Source organism: Podarcis erhardii (assembly GCF_964252035.2).
Source record: "Podarcis erhardii genome assembly, chromosome: 13".
Lineage (NCBI taxonomy): Eukaryota > Metazoa > Chordata > Lepidosauria > Squamata > Lacertidae > Podarcis > Podarcis erhardii.
In genome coordinates, this window is record NC_138502.1 from 42,512,575 (window position 1) to 42,533,600 (window position 21,026).

The 21,026-nt window shown below is 45.6% G+C and overlaps 1 protein-coding gene across 1 annotated transcript in view; it reads right to left on the reverse strand.

Annotated features, from left to right (window-relative positions):
* The window catches only part of PLEKHH3 (pleckstrin homology, MyTH4 and FERM domain containing H3), a 45,126-nt gene extending 24,555 nt beyond the window's left edge, over nucleotides 1–20,571 (reverse strand). The window contains exon 1 of the mRNA XM_081837906.1: nucleotides 20,287–20,571. Within this exon, the coding sequence (XP_081694032.1) occupies nucleotides 20,287–20,433 (147 nt within the window). The 5' untranslated portion in view covers nucleotides 20,434–20,571. The remainder of the gene's footprint in view (nucleotides 1–20,286) is intronic.
* Nucleotides 20,572–21,026: the final 455 nt, after the last annotated feature.

Here is a 21,026-nt window from a genome sequence, read left to right on the forward strand (position 1 = left end):
TCAGATCAAGTTTGCAAGGGCCGCCACAATCCTTGCAGAGGCAGGCAGGCTGGCAACAGGCGCCAAGAGAGTGTGGAAGGATTATTCGGCAGAAGAAGCAGAGCTGGAACTGGCGGGGAGACCATCGTACACCTTCAAATGCTTATCAAAAAAAGAAAAGTAGAACCCTCTTTCTCCTAGCTCAGTTAATTATCCCCACCCATATCATAAATGCTGCCGGATTTTAGGATCAAAACCACTGATTTGAAGTGGCGAGCTGAGGAATGTATAAATTCAGGTATGCGCCAAAAGCCTAGGGTTTGCCATATTTCAGAAAGTAAAAACCAGGACACCCCGAACGTTGTGGAGCCCAAATAATGCCTACAAAAGGCTGCTATTGGTGCTAGATGTAATAATAATAATAATAATAATTTATTATTTATACCCCGCCCATCTGGCTGGGTTTCCCCAGCCACTCTGGGCGGCTTCCAACAAAACACTAAAATACAATAACCTATTAAACATTAAAAGCTTCCCTAAACAGGGCTGCCTTCAGATGTCTTCTAAAAGTTTGGTAGTTATTTTTCTCCTTGACATCTGGTGGGAGGGCGTTCCACAGGGCGGGTGCCACTACCGAGAAGGCCTTCTTGCCTGGTTCCCTGTAACTTGGCTTCTCATAGCGAGGGAACCGCCAGAAGGCCCTCGGCGCTGGACTTCCGTGTCCGGGCAGAACGATGGAGGTGGAGACGCTCCTTCAGGTATACTGGGCTGAGGCCGTGTAGGGCTTTAAAGGTCAGCACCAACACTTTGAATTGTGCTCGGAAACGTACTGGGAGCCAGTGGAGGTCTTTCAAGACCGGTGTTATATGGTCTCGGCAGCCACTCCCAGTCACCAGTCTAGCTGCCGCATTCTGGATTTGTTGTAGTTTCCGGGTCACCTTCAAAGGTAGCCCCACATAGAGCGCATTGCAGTAGTCCAAGTGAGAGATAACTAGAGCATGCACCACTCTAGGGAAACAGTATGCAGGCAGGTAGGGTCTCAGCCTGCATACCAGATGGAGCTGGTAGACAGCCGCCTGGACACAGAATTGACCTGCGCCTCCATGGACAGCTGTGAGTCCATAATGACTCCCAGGCTGTGCACCTGGTCCTTCAGGGACACAGTTGCCCCATTCAGGACCAGGGTGTCCTCCATACCCACCTGCCTCCTGTCCCCCAAAAACAGTACTTCTGTCTTGTCAGGATTCAACCTCAGTCTGTTAGCCGCCATCCATCCTTGCTTTACATCCATGCTTTGCAATGACTACATCCATACAGCACAGCCACTGCTGGTGATTTCATCTGAATTAGAGGAAGTGGCAGAAGCTAAATAATGGTGGGTCATATAGGAGAACTGGGAGATCAAAATGTTGACCAAGGCTATGGAGAAGGATACAAGACAAATGCCTTTATCATCACAAGGTGGAACTAGCAATGGAAAAGAAGAAGCGAATCCTGATTTATGACTCACTCAGCATGCATAAAATCAGCCTTTCCAACACGTAGGCTGTGTTTAAAATGAATTCATCGTTCAGAAAATTATCAGCAAAGCAGAAGCAGTGGGATGTTCTGATAATGCTCGAAAATGCAAAACTTTGCTGGGTTCTCTTTTGGTTCGGCAACATGCACCATCGTGCTCTCTTCAGCTTAAAATCAGATGTCATAATTCAGATTATAGCGTTTACAAGCATATTAAAATTCATGCACCAAGCTAGCCCTAGCTTCAACGTTGTCCCAACCTGCAGAGGAGCATGGCTGAAAAGATGGTAAGAAACAGCGAGTATGTGGAGGCCAAGACATAAGCAAAAGTTGTCTTGATTTCGTGAGTGCCATTGTAATATGTCAGGCTGTATTATATCTTTAAAAAATCACAGTATGCCTGCACTCTGGCACTGTTGCTCAGCACATATTTAACAGCACTATATTTATCTGCCCAGAGGGCAAGCACTGGGCACACAGAGAGGAAGAAGGGGGCTTGCAACAGAGGACCAGTAGAAGAAAGCGCTGTCTGGCAGCCATCCCCTTACATCCCCCAACACTGTAAGACCGCTGTGATTCCCTTAGCTCTCAACTACCCTCATGTTAAAGGGATGCGGGTGGCGCTGTGGGTTAAACCACAAAGCCTAGGACTTGCTGATCAGAAGGTCGGCGGTTCGAATCCCCGCGACGGGGTGAGCTCCCGTTGCCCGGTCCCTGCTCCTGCCAACCTAGCAGTTTGAAAGCACGTCAAAGTGCAAGTAGATAAATAGGTACCGCTCTTGTGGGAAGGTAAACGGCAATTCCGTGCACTGCTCTGGTTCGCCAGAAGCAGCTTAGTTATGCTGGCCACATGACCCGGAAGCTGTACGCCAGCTCCCTCGGCCAATAAAGCGAGATGAGCGCCGCAACCCCAGAGTCGGTCACGACTGGACCTAATGGTCAGGGGTCCTTTTACCTTTACCTATCCTCATGTTACGGGGGGTGGGGGTGGGGAACGCCAGCTTCCAGAAGCCACGATTTCCCCAAAGCACCAAACGGCAAGGTTTGCAGCACCGATGGGGCCATCTTCGTCCCAAGCGAGGTGGTCATGCAAGCGGCAACTCTTGGAATGCCTTCTTCTGCACAATTATTCAAAGTGCAAGAGGCCCTGCCCTTGTTTTTGCATCTTTCCAGTAGGTGCCCATGCAAAGGCTGGTGAATAAATGCTGCAGTCCTGTTCCAGAGACTGAACTCCTTTGAGGAGTTGAGGGCAACCCAGAGCCTACAGTTTCATCATGGCTGATCACTAGTAACGGCACACACACAGAGTGCTTCCAGAACAATGCTTATTATATTATATTATATTATATTATATTATATTATATTATATTATATTATATTATATTATATTATATTATATTATATTATATTACCGTATATTATATTACCGTATATTATATTATATTATATATTACAGTGGTGCCTCGCAAGACGAAATTAATCCATTCCGTGAGTCTCTTCGTCTAGCGGTTTTTTCGTCTTGCGAAGCAAGCCCATTGACGGCTTAGCGGATTAGCACTATTAGCGCTATTAGCGGCTTTTAGCGGCTTATCCGCTTAGCGGATAAGCAGATAAGCGGCTTAGAAAAAGGGGGGGGGAGGGAAAAAACCCCGCAGGAACTCGCAATACATTTTCATCTTGCGAAGCAAGCCCATAGGAAATTCATTTTGCGAAGCACCTCCAAAACGGAAAACCCTTTCGTCTAGCGGGTTTTCCGTCTTGCGAGGCATTCGTCTTGCGGGGCACCATTGTATATTATATTATATGAATTATATTAATTATATTATATTACTGTATATTATATCATATCATATCATATCATATCATCATATCATATCATATCATATCATATCATATTATAGTGGTATCTCGGGTTACAGACGCTTCAGGTTACATACTCCGCTAATCCAGAAATAGTACCTCAGGTTAAGAACTTTACTTCAGGATGAGAACAGAAATTGCGTGCCGGTGGCGCAGTGGCAGCAGGAGGCCCCGTTAGCTAAAGTGGTGCTTCAGGTTAAGAACACTTTCAGGTTAAGAACGGATCTCTGGAACGAATTAAGTTCTTAACCCGATGTACCACTGTATATCAATTAGCTTTCTTGTCCCAACTTTCCTCCGAAGAGCCCAAACCAGCATTAGAAACTCAGATATATAAGCTAGGAGCCAAATGGTTCCTTAAACCAAGGTTACAGTCACCAAAACGGAATATCTGGTTGCCATTTTGGGGCAAGAAGGCTCTAAAGTCTTATTTTCCATGCTCCAATTTTAGTATATGTGCTGCCGAAGCAAGCACTAAAATCTTGTTTTCCAAATGATGGACTGACTGTGATTCTGTTAAACATCTGGCTAGTTCAGATGACAACCTTGGGGTAGCTTAAGAACTTTGAGAACTTATCCAGGGACAATCCACACATATAATGACGTATTTGCACCTCTTTCTCTTAATGGTGACTGCTCCTACTAAGGCTGCACAGAAGAAGAAGAAACAACAATTTGGTTCCAGAAATTCATTCTGATTGTGCAGATAAAATATAACGGAGAAAATTCTACAGGATGTGGTACTAGCGTGTGAAAACAGTCCAGATCCAATGATCCCCAGATGATGGACATGTCAGGCACCATCCTGGAGCCCAGGCATCTTGACTTGGCCCCAAGTGGTCGATAGCCAGGTACAAAATGTGCCCAGCTAATTTCGAACTTCCATACGTCATGTATGGAAGTATGGAAGTAGAGCTGGACCATAAAGAAGGCTGATCGACAAAGAATTGATGCTTTTGAATTATGGTGCTGGAGGAGACTCTAGAGAGTCCCATGGACTGCAAGAAGATCAAACCTATCCATTCTTAAGGAAATCAGCCCCGAGTGCTCCCTGGAAGGACAGATCCTGAAGCTGAGGCTCCAATACTTTGGCCACCTCATGAGAAGAGAAGACTCCCTGGAAAAGACCCTGATGTTGGGAAAGACGGAGGGCACAAGGAGAAGGGGACGACAGAGGACGAGATGGTTGGACAGTATTCTCGAAGCTACCAACATGAGTTTGACCAAAATGCGGGAGGCAGTGGAAGACAGGAGTGCCTGGCGTGCTCTGATCCATGGGGTCACGAAGAGTCGGACATGACTAAATGACTAAACAACAACAACACAATTTCAAACATTGAAGATGATGTCCGTGGCTCTTCCCCTTTCCGTATTATCCTCACAACAACCCTGTGAGCTGGGTTGGGGTCAGTGGTGGTGAGCTTCATGGCCGAGTGGAAACATGGACCCTGGTCTCCCAGGTCTTAGTCCAACACTCATCCGTTGCATGATGAAACTGCTCTCCTAGAACCCTTCTCAGATGACTTCCTAGCAGGATTACGCTACCAGAGCTGGAAACTGCAGGTCCAGAGTCTTTGTGGGAGAAGGCCCTAATTTGCTTCCGGCAAGGAGAACCCTAGGCAGAACTCCTCAAGGTCTCCTCAAGGAGAGAGACTTCCAGCTGTTCATCAGGCAAGACCTTTCTGCCTGCCTTGCCCCACCCTCCAATCTCTGCTTCTCTCTTTCTCAATAATAATTTTTGTTAAGTTTTCCATTTTAACAATCCAATCAGGTCACATTGCATATTCCAAATTATACAAATACATCTCATATAATCCAAATATTCTGCCAAATTATAATTTTTTGTTGGGGCTTCCCATGCTTCAAGTTCAGTGGGGTTCCAATCATCTTATGTTTCTACTGCCTTGAGTTTCCAATAGTTCCTTCTTCAAATCTTCCTGTTGTTATCCTTCCTTCCTTCATGGCCTCTGAGTTGTTTCCACAGGCTTCTCAATTTGTATTGTATTATTTTATGCAGTGTGACTTGCCGTTGCTTTTATTGATTATAGTTTAGAAATTATTTATTGTAATTGTTAAGAGTGGGTTTCTGTTTCATTTTTATATGCTGATATTTAATATTCTATACTATTCTAGTGGATTGTTGAATCTGACTTTATTTGATATAAGTTGCTTATTTTAAAGTTATGTTTGATTATCACATTTTTGGATTGGATTGTTATATGGTGTACATTCTTTGCCTCTTCAGCTTGTAAACCGCCTTGGGTATAGTGAAACAGAAAGGTGTTATACAAATTAAATGTGAAATGAAAAATGAAAATTAAACATCCCTTCCATGTTCTGACAGGTGTCCCTTCCTCCTTCTCCAGGAGAAGGGAATGACGCCATACTATAATGACTAGGCTCAGGAAGGCTTTTAAAAGTTTAATGGTTGTTTGTAGCAATTATCTCAAATTTGCATGGTAAGGAAGGGCCCTCTTTGAGTCTGCAAGCCCTTGTACTCACCGAAAAAGCACCTTTACTTGAAATATTTCAGATTAGCAGTCTGAACTGTGAGGGAGCAAAAAGAAGCCAAGTACTTCTCTTTGCTTTCTTTGGTAGGGTTCTAGTTCAGGTGAACAGTGTACAGTGGGACCTCGGGTTAAGAACTTAAATTCGTTCTGGAGGTCCGTTCTTAACCTGAGGTACCACTTTAACTAATGGGGCCTCCCGCTGCTGCCGTGAGATTTCTGTTCTCATCCTGAAGCAAAGTTCTTAACCCGAGGTACTATTTCTGGTTTTGCAGAGTCTGTAACCTGAAGCGTCTGTAACCCGAGGTACCACTGTAATACTTTAGAAATACAGTTGAAGTTGCTTCAGATTGAGCGCTTTCGGGTTGCGCTCCGCGGTGACCTGGAAGTAACGGAACGCGTTACTTTCAGGTTTCACCGCTCGCGCATGCGCAGACGGTCAAAATGATGTCACGCGCATGCGCAGAAGCGGCGAATCGTGACCCGCGCAGATGTGGCTTGCGTTCGCTTCTGGATGTGAACGGGGCTTTGGAACGGATCCCGGTCGTATCCAGAGGTACCACTGTAAAGTGTTCTGAAACAGTAAACTCTTTGTAAGAGTTTACCCATTGACTACAGCAGCTTTCCCACGTTCTTCGAAAGAGAGAACTCTACTCCCTTAAAAAGAAAACTGTTTTGGCTTATGGAACTCTTTGGACGACAATCCACATAAATGACAAATCATGGATTAATCATGGATTTTCTCACTTGGGCAAAGTGGGGTCTGCGGGTGAAAACACGGTTGTGTCTAATCACTTTTCACCACAACCTGATGGAGAAGGGAACTGAACACTTTTCCTTACCATTCCGAGGGCCCAAAATGAAGGAACTTTTTTAAATATTTTTATTTTTATTAATTTTACAGAATAAAAAAGAACAAAAAATAAAATACGAAAGTTTCATAAATCATATTTCTTTTACAGAATCTTTTGGACTTCCCCACATCTTCCCGAGTCTGCATTATTTATAATACCAATTTCAGCATTTTGTTATCTTGTTTCATCACTTATTATATCTTTCATTTTGTCATGTTACCCTTTTCAATATATTTATAACCCAATGTTCATAATACAAAATCTTCAGCTATTTATTATCTTATTTCATTACTTATTGTATCTTTCAATTCATTATTGTATCTTTCAATTTCATGTTATCAAAATCAAAGTTATTGTAACCATAATCTTATATATTGTGATTAGAACGTAATGCAATAAAGATTTTTCTTAATTTCACCTCTCTTTTCTTGTACCTTAATTTTAATTTCACCTAATTACCATTGCTGGGGCTGATATTTCCTAAAAAGTGCATTTTCTTAACATTCATACAGCTTATAATATTTTTGTAAATAGTCCTTAAATTTTTTCCAGTCCTCTTCCATTTTTTCTTCTCCCAAGTCTCGGATTCTGCCAGTCATTTCCGCCAGTTCCATATAATCCATCAACTGCGTCTGCCATTCCTCCAGTGTGGGTAAATCTTGTGTCTTCCAACACTTTGCGATGAGAATTCTTGCTGCTGTTGTAGCATACATAAAAAAAGTTCTATCCTTCTTTAACACATTCTGGTCTACAATGCCCAGAAGGAAGGCCTCCGGTTTCTTAGGCAAGGTATATCTAAATACCTTTTTTAACTCATTATAGATCATTTCCCAAAAGGCCTTCACTTTCGGACATGTCCACCAGAGATGAAAGAATGTCCCTTCCGCCTCTTTACACTTCCAGCATTTATTATCAGACAGGTGATATATCTTAGCAAGCTTGACTGGGGTCATGTACCACCGGTATATCATTTTCATAATATTTTCTTTCAGGGCACTACATGCCGTGAATTTCAATCCGGTGGTCCATAACCTTTCCCAGTCCTCAAACATAATGTTATGTCCAATATCCTGTGCCCACTTTATCATGGCGGATTTGACTGTCTCATCCTGTGTATTCCATTTGAGCAGCAAGTTATACATTCTTGAAAGTAATTTGTCTTTAGGTTCTAACAATTCTGTCTCTAATTTCGATTTTTCCACCTGGAACCCAACCTTTTTGTCTGTTTTGAAAATTTCTCGAATTTGGGCATAATGCAACCAGTCTCGCACCTTACTTTTTACATTTTCAAAACTCTGCAGCTTCCAATTGTCACCATCTTTTTCTATTAATTCCCAATATTTTGGCCAGTAGGCCTCCATGTTAAGTCTCTTGCGTGCCTTGGCCTCTGCCGGTGAAAGCCACCTTGGAGTTTTACTCTCCAATAAGTCTTTATATTTTGTCCAGACCATAAAGATTGCTCTTCTAACAATATGGTTTTTGAACATTTTATGAACTTTAACCTTGTCATACCACAAATACGCATGCCACCCAAAAGCGTTATCAAACCCTTCCAGATCAAGGACATCGGTGTTCTCTAACAAAAACCAATCTTTCAACCAGCAGAAGGCTGCAGATTCATAATATAACCTCAAGTCTGGCAGGGCAAATCCCCCCCTTTCTTTCGCATCTGTTAGTATTTTAAACTTAATTCGGGGCTTTTTGCCCTGCCAAACAAACTTAGAAATATCCCTCTGCCATTTTTCGAAACATACCACTTTGTCCACAATCTGCAGGGTCTGAAACAAAAATAACATTTTCGGCAAAACATTCATCTTTATAGCTGCTATTCGGCCTAACAAGGAAAGTTTTAGTCTTGTCCAAGTTTCCAAATCCCTTTTGATTTCTGACCAACATTTCTCATAGTTGTCCTTAAACAAATTCAAGTTTTTAGAAGTCAAGAACACCCCTAAGTATTTTACCTTTTTAACCACATTTAATCCTGTCTCTTTCAAAAACTCATCTGTTTCTGTGGACGTTAGGTTCTTAGCTAAGACCTTAGTCTTTTGCTTGTTCAACTTAAATCCCGCCACCCGACCATAATCAGATATTAAATCCAAAACTCTTTTTGTGCTAGAAACTGGCTCCTGTAATGTTAATACCAAGTCATCTGCAAATGCTTTCAGTTTATATTGTTTCACTCCGACCTCAATGCCCCGAACTGACCGGTCCCTTCTAATCATGTTCAAAAGCACCTCCAGGACCGAGATAAACAGTAATGGGGATAGAGGGCACCCTTGCCGTGTCCCTTTTTCAATATTGAATTCCTCCGTCACCACATTGTTTACTATCAATTTAGCTTTTTGGTCTGAATATATTGCTTCTATACCATTTTCAAACCCCCGTCCCACTCCCATCCCTTCCAAATTTTTCTTCATGAACATCCAAGAAATGTTGTCAAAGGCTTTCTCCGCATCAATAAAAATTAACGCCGCTCTAGTGTTGATATTTGTTTGTAAGAGTTCCAAGATGTCAATAATGTTTCTCGTATTGTCAAACAAATGCCTACCCGGGAGAAAGCCTGCTTGGTCCTTGTGAATCACTTCATTCAATACCTTTTTAAATCTATTTGCCAAAATGTCTGCAAAAATTTTGTAATCCACGTTTAGGAGTGAGATGGGACGGTAGTTCTTAAGTTGAGTCTTTTCAGTTTCTGTTTTAGGAATCAATGTGATGAAAGCTTCTTTCCACGTTTCTGGTGCCTTCTTACCCTCCATAATCTGGTTACATACCTCCATCAAGGGTTGTATCAAATAGTCCTTCAAAACCTTATAATATTTGGAGGTAAGTCCATCAGGGCCTGGAGATTTGCCTAATTGGAGGTTCTGTATGGCACTCTCGATTTCCTGCTGTGTAACTTTAACATTCAGGGTTGTTCTCATTTCCTGAGGAATTTTTTGTAATCCGTTAGTTTTAATAAATTGATCTATCTCGGATTCTTTCTGCGGCCCTTGTGCATAGAGATCTTTGAAATATCTCTGGAAACATTTCCTAATTTCTTCAGGCTTCTGAACCATTCTTCCTTCAATCTCTAGATTTGTAACTGTATTTAATTTTTGTCTTTTTTTCAACTGCCATGCTAGCAGTTTCCCACATTTATTTGCTGAATCGAAAGATCTTTGTCTCATTTGTTTAATTTTCCACTCCACTTCTTGGTTTATCAGTTTCATATATTGGGCCTGGAAAAATTTCACTTCTCTCAACACTTCCTTGGACTTAGGCCTAGATCTTAATTTCCTTTCACCCTCACTTATTCTCTCCAGTATCTTCTGCTTCTTTTCATTCCAGAGTCTTTTCTTTACAGTGTTTTGTTGTATTAGAAACCCTCTCATCACCGCTTTACTTGCGTCCCAGATTGTTCTTTTTTCCACCGTAGTGTTCAGATTTATCTCAAAGTAATCTTTCAAAGTTTTTTGGGCCTTCTTCACAATCTCCTGATCTCTGAATAAAGTGTCATTCATTTTCCATCTGAAGGATCCGGTTATATTTAGTCTCAATTCCATTTTCAAAGCATTATGGTCGGAGCAAGTTTTTGGGCAGATTTCCACTTTTCTAGTTTTAGGTGCCAGTCCTTTAGTTATCCATATTTGGTCGATTCGTGTCCATGACAAATGAGCTTCAGAAAAGAAAGTTCCTTCTTTTCCTAGGGGGTTCTTGACTCTCCATATATCAATCAAGTCCATATTGTCTGTCATTTCAAAAAAAGTTTTAGGTAGTCTGCCTTCTTTTGTTATATTTACACTCTGCGACTTATCCATATTTACCGAGACAACCCCATTCATATCTCCCAACATAATAATGTTGTCATAATCCAGATAGTCCAATAAAGTCTCATGCAGCTTCTTAAAAAATTCCGATTTTCCATCATTTGGCGCATAAATTCCTAAAATCAAAAATTTTTCACCATGTATGTAAATTTCAATAGCCAAAATTCTGCCTTGTTCATCTTTAAATAGAAATTTCGGTGACAGGCTCTCCTTTGCGTAGATCACTACTCCTCTTTTCTTAACTCTGTCCGAAGAAATAAATTCTTGGCCTAGCCTTTTATTGATTAGCACTTTCCGATGAAGCCTTGTCACATGTGTTTCTTGCAGGCAAATAATGTCCAATTGCTCTTTCTTCAATATATGGAATACTTTCCTTCTTTTTTCTGGGGAATTTCCGCCATTTATATTCCAACTAAGAAGTTGCAGAGACATCCTGAGTCAATTTATAGGCCTTACAATGGGGTGTCTAGATCTCCCGTTCCCGGCGGTGGCAGTGATGGTCCAGCTCCAGGCTGTTTAGTTCCTGGTGGTAGTGGTGGCCAAGACGCAACTGCTCCTTTCTGGAGGTCTTCCCCGTTGTCGTGAAGAAACTTCTGCTGGTCCTCTGGTGTTCTGATTCTAGTCTTCCTTCCTTTATAGCTAAATGATAGTCCTTGCGGGAACTCCCACCTATAAGGAATTGTGTTGTTTCTCAGCAACTTTGCCAATTCCAAGTATGAGGCTCTAAGATCCAATAACAATTTAGGTATATCTCTATAAATTTCAGCCTTTTTACCTTCTATCTCTAGAGATTTTTTGAAGTGTAGGCCTAGTATCTTGTCTCTTTCCTCTCTTGATTTCAGAATAACCAAACAATCTCTGGACTTGTCTTTCTTCACCGATCTGCCCAGTCTAAATGCAGTTACAATTTTAAAGTCTTTATCCTCTTCAATTCCCCAAAATTTGGAGAATAAAAGTGTCAAAAATCCCTCCAAGTTGCCTTCCTCCAATTCTGGGACAGCTCTCAACCTGAGGTTATTCTCCTTGTTTCTCAATTCCACCATCGACAGGTAGGCCTGTTGTTCCCCTACCTGTCTTTGCAGAGGCTTGATTTCGCCTTTAATCTCATCAACTTTTTTACTTGCTTGCTCCGCTTTTTGATAGGCTTCCACAGCTAATTTATGATTTTCAGCTGTAGCTCCTTGTAGATTCTCAATTGCCTGTGTGTTCTGAGAGACCTTTTCAGAAAGTACGCCAATAGTAGTTGTTGCTTGGTCTATTTTTAGTGATTGACTGTCCACTTTTTGATTTAAAATTGCTAGTTGTTCTAGAATTTGTTTCAAAACTGTGTCAGATCCTCCTGTTGCCATGTCCTCTTCAGCAGGCTGTTCGGCCTCCACCTCCTGTGCTATCAGGACGGTTGGAACAGATGATCTACGATGATGAGCTAAAGTTGTTTGGACAAGTTGCACAGGCTTCCTTTCTTTTTCTTTTTCTTTTTCTCTTTCTTTAGCTTTGGCTGCTCTTGTTTTCCCTGTGCCACTCATTCCACACCTGCCTCTTGTTCAAGGTCAAGTTATCCTTTATTCCATGAGAAAGCAAGTCCAGAGTACACACAATTAAACCACAGAAATTCCAAACAAAAAATGTTTCCCAGGCCTCTATAGCTCCACAGTCCTCTAGGGGGAGTATCTTAAAATTTCAGGGAAGGAAAAGGTTTTTCCGCCATTTAAAGTTTCTGTAATCTCTTTTTTAGTTTGTAATTCCAAGACAAAAAGGAAGATTCGCAGAGTCCTTTACTTTCTAAGCTAAAGCCACTAGGAGCCAGACTGGTAATTGCAACAGTATTTCAAACGTTTAAAGTTTCAATATATGTAGCAGCTTAAAATCTTGTTACTGTAGTCCGCAGTTTGACAGCTCAGTTACATACTGACAGCCCGACGACTTGCGTTCTTAAAACAAAGTCCCAAATTTAAGTCCCATAGGCAAAAATTAAAGTCTCTCTTGATCTTTTAAATAAGAAGACTGCAAATTCTGTAAATGCACGATAGTTCCACTTTACAAAGTTCCCCTTAAGCGCCTCAGCGCTCCTCTGTACTTTTGCTTTTGATCTTGTAAGCAGTATCGGGAGACGGACTTCCTTTTACTCGTCACCCGTTTTCAAACCCGGAGAAAGGGTATTTAAAGTCCAAATTGTAGTTCACTTTACTCACGGGTATGTTGTTTGCCGAATTGATGTTCACAGGAAGAAAGGTCGACGCTCATCAGCAGCAGCTGCGCGGCTTCGCCTCCCGCAGAAAGAGCGATGAACTCACAGCGCCGCTCCCCCTTTCGCGCTCCGGAGCCCCTTACGGGGTCCCTTCCGCACTTCTGGGGAAGTTCCTGGCGCCCGCCGAGTCCCACGGCCACGGGCTCCCTCTGCCCGTGGTTTTTTCAAGCGGGTCGTCGCTATGCCGCAGCGAACGACCCTTTTCTGCGGAGCCCCTCTTCAGACGACGAAGAGGACCGCCATCGCTGTTTCGCGCCGCCTCCGGAAGTCCAGCTTTCCCACGTTCTTCGAAAGAGAGAACTCTACTCCCTTAAAAAGAAAACTGTTTTGGCTTATGGAACTCTTTGGACGACAATCCACATAAATGACAAATCATGGATTAATCATGGATTTTCTCACTTGGGCAAAGTGGGGTCTGCGGGTGAAAACACGGTTGTGTCTAATCACTTTTCACCACAACCTGATGGAGAAGGGAACTGAACACTTTTCCTTACCATTCCGAGGGCCCAAAATGAAGGAACTTGCATGACTGAAAAATAAATTCTGCATTCCTCTTTCAGAAAGCCTTGGCAGCACAAAGGCATTGGACTTGGAGAAAAGCCACTAAAAGGGGGAATGTGGAGCTAGAAGTTCTTCAATTGCTGTTCCATAAACCAGGGGTGAGCCATGTTAGGAAACTCAAAACATATAAGGTCACTGCCAAATGGCAGCTTAAAACCTAGGTTACGGTCGCCACAACAGAATGTCTAGGCGCCATTCCGCCCCCCTAATGAGATTTCTTTTTCCTTTTCTTCAGTTCATTTCTAGACTGCTTTATATCTCAAAGAAGAAGAAATCTCAAAGCGCTTTACAACCCATTAAAACATCAAATAAAGAAATCCAGAATAAAACAAATTCACGCAGCAAGGAAAATATTTCAGATCCTTCTCCTTTTGCTTCCCCCCCATATTTATTTGCCTACTTAATTTAGCTCATAGCACAGCAGAAGGACTCTAGGAAGCCAGGGTGATGTAGTGGTTAGAGCAGGGTCAGCAAACGTTTTCAGCCGGGGGGGGGGGCGGTCCACTGTCCCTCAGACCTTGTGGGGGGCCGGACTGTATTTTGAAGGAAAAATAACGAACGAATTCCTTTGCCCCACAAATAACCCAGAGATGCATTTTAAATAAAAGGACACATTCTGCTCATGTAAAAACACGCTGATTCCCGGACCATCCACAGGCTGGATTTAGAAGGCGACTGGGACGGATCCGGCCCCCGGGCCTTAGTTTGCCCACCCATGGGGTTAGAATGTCAGATTAGGACCTGGGAGATCACGGTTCAAATATGCATTCGGTCATGAAGCTGACTGGGTAACCTTGGGCCAGTCACAGCCTACCTCACAGGATCATTGCAATGATTAACTGCTTAGCTGCTTAAGAAAGCCGGAGGGGCCAGCCAGGTGGAAACGACAGGTGACAACCTGGCATTCGAAGATCTCCAAGTGCTCGCAATTGAACCCATGCCAGTCACAAAACGTGCATGGCACCTGGCTAATTTCAAATGCTGGGTGGGGTGACGAAGCTGTGGCCTTCCAGATATTGGCAAACTTCAACTCCCTTCTTCCCTGACCATCGGCGATGTTCCTGGGGACCACCCTAACCCCAGCCAACCTAAGATGGATAGGTAAAGGTAAAGGGACCCCTGACCTTTAGGTCCAGTCGTGGCCGACTCTGGGGTTGCGGCGCTCATCTCGCTTTATTGGCCGAGGGAGCCGGCATACAGCTCATGTGGCCAGCATGACTAAGCCGCTTCTGGCGAACCAGAGCAGCGCATGGAAACGCCGTTTCCCTTCCTGCCAGAGCGGTACCTATTTATTTACTTGCACTTTGATGTGCTTTCGAACTGCCAGGTTGGCAGGAGCTGGGACCGAGCAACGGGAGCTCACCCCATCGCGGGGATTCGAACCGCTGACCTTCTGATCGGCAAGTCCTAGGCTCTGTGGTTTAACCCACAGCGCCACCCACATCCCAAGCTGGATACCATCCTCCAAATCAGGCACCCCCAAACCCGGCCCTCCAGATGTTTTGGGACTACAACTCCCATCATCCCTAGCTAACAGGACCGGTGGTCAGGGATGATGGGAATTGTAGTCCCAAAACATCTGGAGGGCAGAGTTTGGGGATGCCAAATCCTTAAATTTCCTGAGGGGTCAAGGTAAGGAGTGCCAGGCGTGCGTGACACTACGGCACGCCCAGTTAACACCTATCAGATGACCAGGTTCAGGATCTGGTCTCTCCAGCTAAGCTGCTTTTGTGGTGGCAAGTGAGCTCACCGCCCACCCCAGCGCTGCTTTGGCGTAGCACCCCACTGGGGAAAACAGGTTCTGGCAGCATCGCACAAAGCCTATAGTTAAAAGACATGATGAGGTAGCTAGAGCATTTCCCCTGTCCCAAAAAAAAAAAAAAAAGTTAGAACACTTGGAAATTACTTTTTTTTTGGGGGGGGGGAGAATAAATGAATCAGATAACCACAGAATTGTAGAGTTGGAAGGGACCCTGAGGATAAACAAATGGAACCAGGTTAGCTTTGCCGTCGTTTACTTTTAATCTTTATATTAAATGTATTTTGGGACACGGGTGGCGCTGTGGGTTAAACCACAGAGCCTAGGACTTGCCGATCAGAAGGTCGGCGGTTCGAATCCGTGTGACGGGGTGAGCTCCCGTTGTTCGGTCCCTGCTCCTGCCAACCTAGCAGTTCGAAAGCACATAAAGTGCAAGTAAATAAATAGGTACCACTCCGGGGGGGAAGGTAAACGGCGTTTCCGTGCGCTGTTCTGGTTCACCACATGCCTGCCACATGACCAGGAAGCTGTACGGCGGCTCCCTCGGCCAATAAAGCGAGATGAGCTCCGCAACCCCAGAGTCGGCCACGACTGGACCAAATGGTCAGGGGTCCCTTTACCTTTACCTTTATTAAATGTATTTTAATGTATTTTTAATATCTGTTGGAAGCCACCCAGAGTGGACGGGGTACAAATAATATTTTTTAAAAATTTATTATTATTATTATTATTATTATTATTATTATTATTATTATTTAGTCCAAGTCCATGCAATGCAAGAATATGCAGCTAACCTAAACGGGGATCGAACCTGCAACCTTGCCGTTATCAGCATCACGTTCTAAACAACTGAGCTATCCAGGCTGACAGACAAGGATGGTTAAGACACGGGTGCGCAAAATCAGGCATGGTATTGGGGAGGGGGAATATCCCCACCCCTTTCAGTGCTACAACTGAGGGTCACCCTGTTAAATTGGTTGGACAGCAGACTGGGGACAGACAAAAGAAAGTCACACAATGCATTGCTAGACCACAATTCCCATCATCCCTAAACATTGGCCACATTGGCTAGGGCTGATGGGACCTGGAGTCCAGGAACAGCTGAAGGACCACAGGTTCCCCGCCCTGACACAATGTACAGTGGTACCTCAGGTTAAGTACTTAATTTGTTCCGGAGGTCTGTACTTAACCTGAAACCGTTCTTAACCTGAAACACCACTTTAGCTAATGAGGCCTCCTGCTGCTGCTGCGCCGCCGAAGCACAATTTCTGTTCTCATCCTGAAGGAAAGTTCTTAACCTGAAGCACTATTTCTGGGTTAGTGGAGTCTGTAACCTGAAGCATATGTAACCTGAAGCATATGTAACCTGAGGTACCACTGTATTGAACTTACGGCCACAAGAGGCAATGGCCATGGGCTTACATGGCTCTAAAATGAGATTGGACCTATCCTCTATAAATGGGCCTATTGATAGGTATTAGCTGTGGTAATTAATCCAACAGCCATGGAGAGGGCTGTTGGGTTCAAGCCCTGCTGTGGGCTTCCCAGAACCAACTAATTCAGCCGGGGGGGGGGGATGTTGATGGACACCATCTCCCATCAGCTCCAGGCAACATGGCCACTGGTGATGGAAGATGGGAACTGTAGTCCAACAGCATATAGAGGGCCACAGTTTCTCCAGTCCTACTTTAGCTGGACATTAAGGTAAAGGGACCCCTGACCATTAGGTCCAGTCGTGGCCGACTCTGGGGTTGCGGCGCTCATCTCGCTTTATTGGCCGAGGGAGCCGGGGTACAGCTTCTGGGTCATGTGGCCAGCCTGACTAAGCCGCTTCTGGTGAACCAGAGCAGCGCACAGAAACACCATTTCCCTTCCCGCCAGAGCAGTATCTATTTATCTACTTGCACTTTGACATGCTTTCAAACTGCTAGGTGGGCAGGAGCAGGGACCGAGCAACGGGCGCTCACCCCGTCGCAGGGATTCGAACCACTGACCTTCTGATCAGCAAGCCCTAGGCTCAGTGGTTTAACCCACAGCACCACCTGCTTCCAATTTACTACTAACCAGGATTAAATAGGAGGTGCTCAAAGTACATTACAAAGAGAGACTCTGTCTGTGTGGACAACCCTGCGTCAAGGAGCTGTGCCATTACAGTGGTACCTCAGGTTACTTACGCTTCAGGTTACAGACGCTTCAGGTTACAGACTCCGCTAACCCAGAAATATTACCTCAGGTTAAGAACTTTGCTTCAGGATGAGAACAGAAATCGTGCGACGGCAGCACTGCAGCAGCGGGAGGCCCCATTAGCTAAAGTGGTGCTTCAGGTTAAGAACAGTTTCAGGTTAAGAATGGACCTCCACAACGAATTATGTACATAACCAGAGGTACCACTGTATTTATTGCAGTGCCCACTGTATTTATTGCAGTGCCCATTATACATAGACCCAAGAGACGGATTTATAAAACCCGTTTACGAATGGAATACATCTGAATAGGGTGGAAAGGGTGAAATGGCTGCTGAGCGACACCGACGACTTTGTTACTTATAAAGTAGCACTCTATGGGCCGGCAGCTAAGAAAATCAGGAGGAAGGAACTAGACAAAATAGCGGTCAACTGCAAAGGGGATTCGGATATTTAATTTGGCACATCTTACCTGAGAATCTTCTGCTACTCTATTATAATTTTAGTAGACTGTGGTTTTATTGCATGTGTGGTGCCCGATGATTGTTATTGTTATTGTTATTGTTATTGTTATTGTTGTTGTTTGTTGTTCTCCTTCTGAATGATGCCATGGCCTATGGCTAGTGCAATAAAAAGTTTAATTGGAAATTGGAAATAGGAGGTGTTCCCCCAGCCATGGCAGAGCAAAGGAAGGGGAGGGAATAATAATAATAATAATAATAATAATAATAATAATAATAATAATAATTTATCATTTATACCCCGCCCATCTGGCTGAGTTTCCCCAGCCACTCTGGGCGGCTCAAAGCCCCAATAACTTGTCTCCGGGATTTGTGACGCAGCCTTTTCATGCCTTCAGCCAAATCATCTACCGCCCCAAATTTTCTTTTCTCTTGGGAAGGGCAACAGGGCCTACAAATGCAGCCATGTGTTGGCAAACCAAGGCTACAACTTGCTGGGCAGTCCAGCTTGAAGATCCCTCCCCCCTCCTCCCATTGCAGGGCTAGCGCTTCCTCTTCCGTGGACGGCTAATAACACCTCTGCAGAGATCTGGAGAACCCCAAACCTGTTCCTTCCAGGCTGCGGTGATGCATCGCCTCCAACATGTCACCTCCTGTTCCTCTTGACAGGACCTGCCTTTCTGACTGGAGAAGTTTCAGAGCAGAAAGGTGTGCGTGTGTGTGTGAGAGAGAGAAAGAGACTCCCAATTTTCCCAGCAGATCCAGCTTCGGGTTAAGCTAAACCTTTTCAAGTCCCTTGGCCAGCCAGACTGCAATCCGCTTCTCTACAATGTTTTGCCTGTACAGTGGTACCTCTGGTTAAGAACTTAATTCGTTTCGGAGGTCCGTTCTTAACCTGAAACTGTTCTTAACCTGAGGTACAACTTTAGCTAATGGGGCCTCCTGCTGCTGCCATGCCGCTGGAGCACGATTTCTGTTCTCATCCTGAAGCAAAGTTCTTAACCTGAGGTACTATTTCTGGGTTAGCGGAGACTGTAACCGGAGGTACCACTGTACCACACTTTGTCCAAGGATCACAGGGCGGTTTACAATGTAAAAATACATAAATACATACTATCGTAACAAACAATAACCCCCGCACACTGTTTAAAAGGCCATAGAATGCTTAATTAGCCAAAGGCCTGGGAGAAGAGGAATGTTTTTGCCCGGTGCCTAATGATAGGTAACGAAGGCGCCAGGCAAGCCTCCCTGGGGGAGAGCATTCCACAAGTGGAAAGCCACCACAGAAAAGTCCCTGCTCTCGTGTTGCTGCTCTCCAGGTCTCTTGCAGAAGAAGCCCACAAGTGCAAAGGTATGCCTAGTATCCAAAGTACTAGGTCAGAGAAAGGAAATCTTTTATTAGAGCGAACAGGCTCGTTCTACCCTAGAGTAAGCATCATTATTCCTGTAAAAAACAACTGGCACAAATCTACGGCTTCAGCTGATGTCAAGAAATTCATCCTTTGGAGCTGGTCTGGGTCCTATTCTGGAAGAGGCGGTTGGGTGGGCAATTGGGAAATAGAGGGAGGAATTGGCAGTGCACCTTTTGCTCCCCAGGGAGAAAGCAGAGGGAAATGCAGGGTGGGGGAGATGAATGGCTTCTTTCTGAACTCCAGTCGCGCTGTGAAGGGCCCTGTGTCCCAGTCAGCCAAAAGGCAGCTCTGGCCAGGTTTCAGCTCTCCATGACTTCCTTTTGCCCACGGTGAAAAGGAAATGGGCTGGGAGCAAGAGGTGCCCAAGCAGCCAAGACAACAGCTCATTCTGCATAATTCATGGCCGTAGAATTACATAAGGATTATGAATATGAGGAGACAGCCGCTCCCCAACTCACCTTGCCAGCAAATCATTCCTGCCACTTAGTTCATGCTACCTATCCGGAGGAAGCTCATCCACCCCCCCGAAATTAGGAGGATGAGGAGACGGCAGTGCTGCCCTGGGGATGGCTCCCAAACTGCTTACAGGATGGAGACAAGCTGGTGGGGCCGGGGGTGCTATCCTGCAGGTTAGATCGGCGGCCCCAAAGAGCATATATCCTAGGTGCAAAAGCGCCTGAAGAAGTTTATGCACGGATATCTACCGCGCCAGCCCTCCTTGTTCCACCTTCATGTGCTCCTTTGCAAATCAAGAACGCAGGTCCAGGGCTGCATGAGTCAAGGCTCAGTAAAGCCTCCGAACACGTTTCAAGCGAATTCCTTTACACTGAGTAAAGCGAGCAATTCTCTCCCCCCGCCCCCGACGTACAGGACAGAGCTTCCAAAGGCGAAGCCGCAGTTAACCTGCGCGATTTTACGTCCCGGGCGCGTTCAGAACACTTTGTCCTACTGGTTCCCGCCCCCCCCCCCGGGTATCGGGGGCGCGGGGACGAGTTAAGGCACGCGGGCTCCTCTAGGGTCGCAAAAGCGCAAGGTATTAAAAAAATAAAAGTGAGATCTGCCGGCCAGCTCTGCAGAAGCTGCAGTCCCCGGGCGGGAATAGGACGCAGCAAGTAACTCCGGGAGCTGCCCAACTCACCTCGTCGCCTTTGCTGCGCAATTCGAAGGACTCCTCGGCTTCGTCGTCGTCCGCCCCCCCTTTGCCTGCCTCGCCATAGTCGCGTCGGAGCAAGGTGAAGCCTTGCCTGCAGCACAGCAACCACCACAAGCCGCCGGGGAACGGCATCCGGCGCCTGAGCTCGCCGCGGGAGCCTCGATCCGCGCGCGCAAGGCGAGCCAAGGAAAGGACGGTGCGCCCAGGGCGCGTTTGGAGACGCCAAAGAGGGACCCTCCCGGCGCGCAGCTCCCCGGCCGTCTGGCGCGCTCGCCCAGCCCGCGCTCGCCCCGCCCCGGCTCTCCCCGCCCCCGCGCCCGAGCTGGGGAAGAGGAGGAGGAGGAGGAGCAGCGCGTCCCGGCCCAGCCCCGCCGGTTGCCCCGGGAGGAGCCGCCCTTTCCGGGGGGCCGGCAGCCGGATGCGTCACGCGGACCGGCTGGGAGAGGCAGACAGGCCCGGGGCGCGCTCGGCTTCCCGCTGCCCCGGAGCCGGAGGCAAAGCAGGCGGGCGGGCTCCGGTGGCAAAACTCAAGGATCGGGGCCGGGTGGAGCGATCGGGGCGGCTCAGAAAGCGCCGCCGGGACGGGGCTGCGCCTTTTCGGCCGGAGAAGGGAAAGCGCAGGGGCGAGTTGGGGAGGGGTCTCGAACCGAGGTATCTGAAGCCTCTGGTAAGGCGGCAGGGAGGCTTCTGCTCGAGAAGCAAGAGGCGCAGTTCTCCTGAGCATA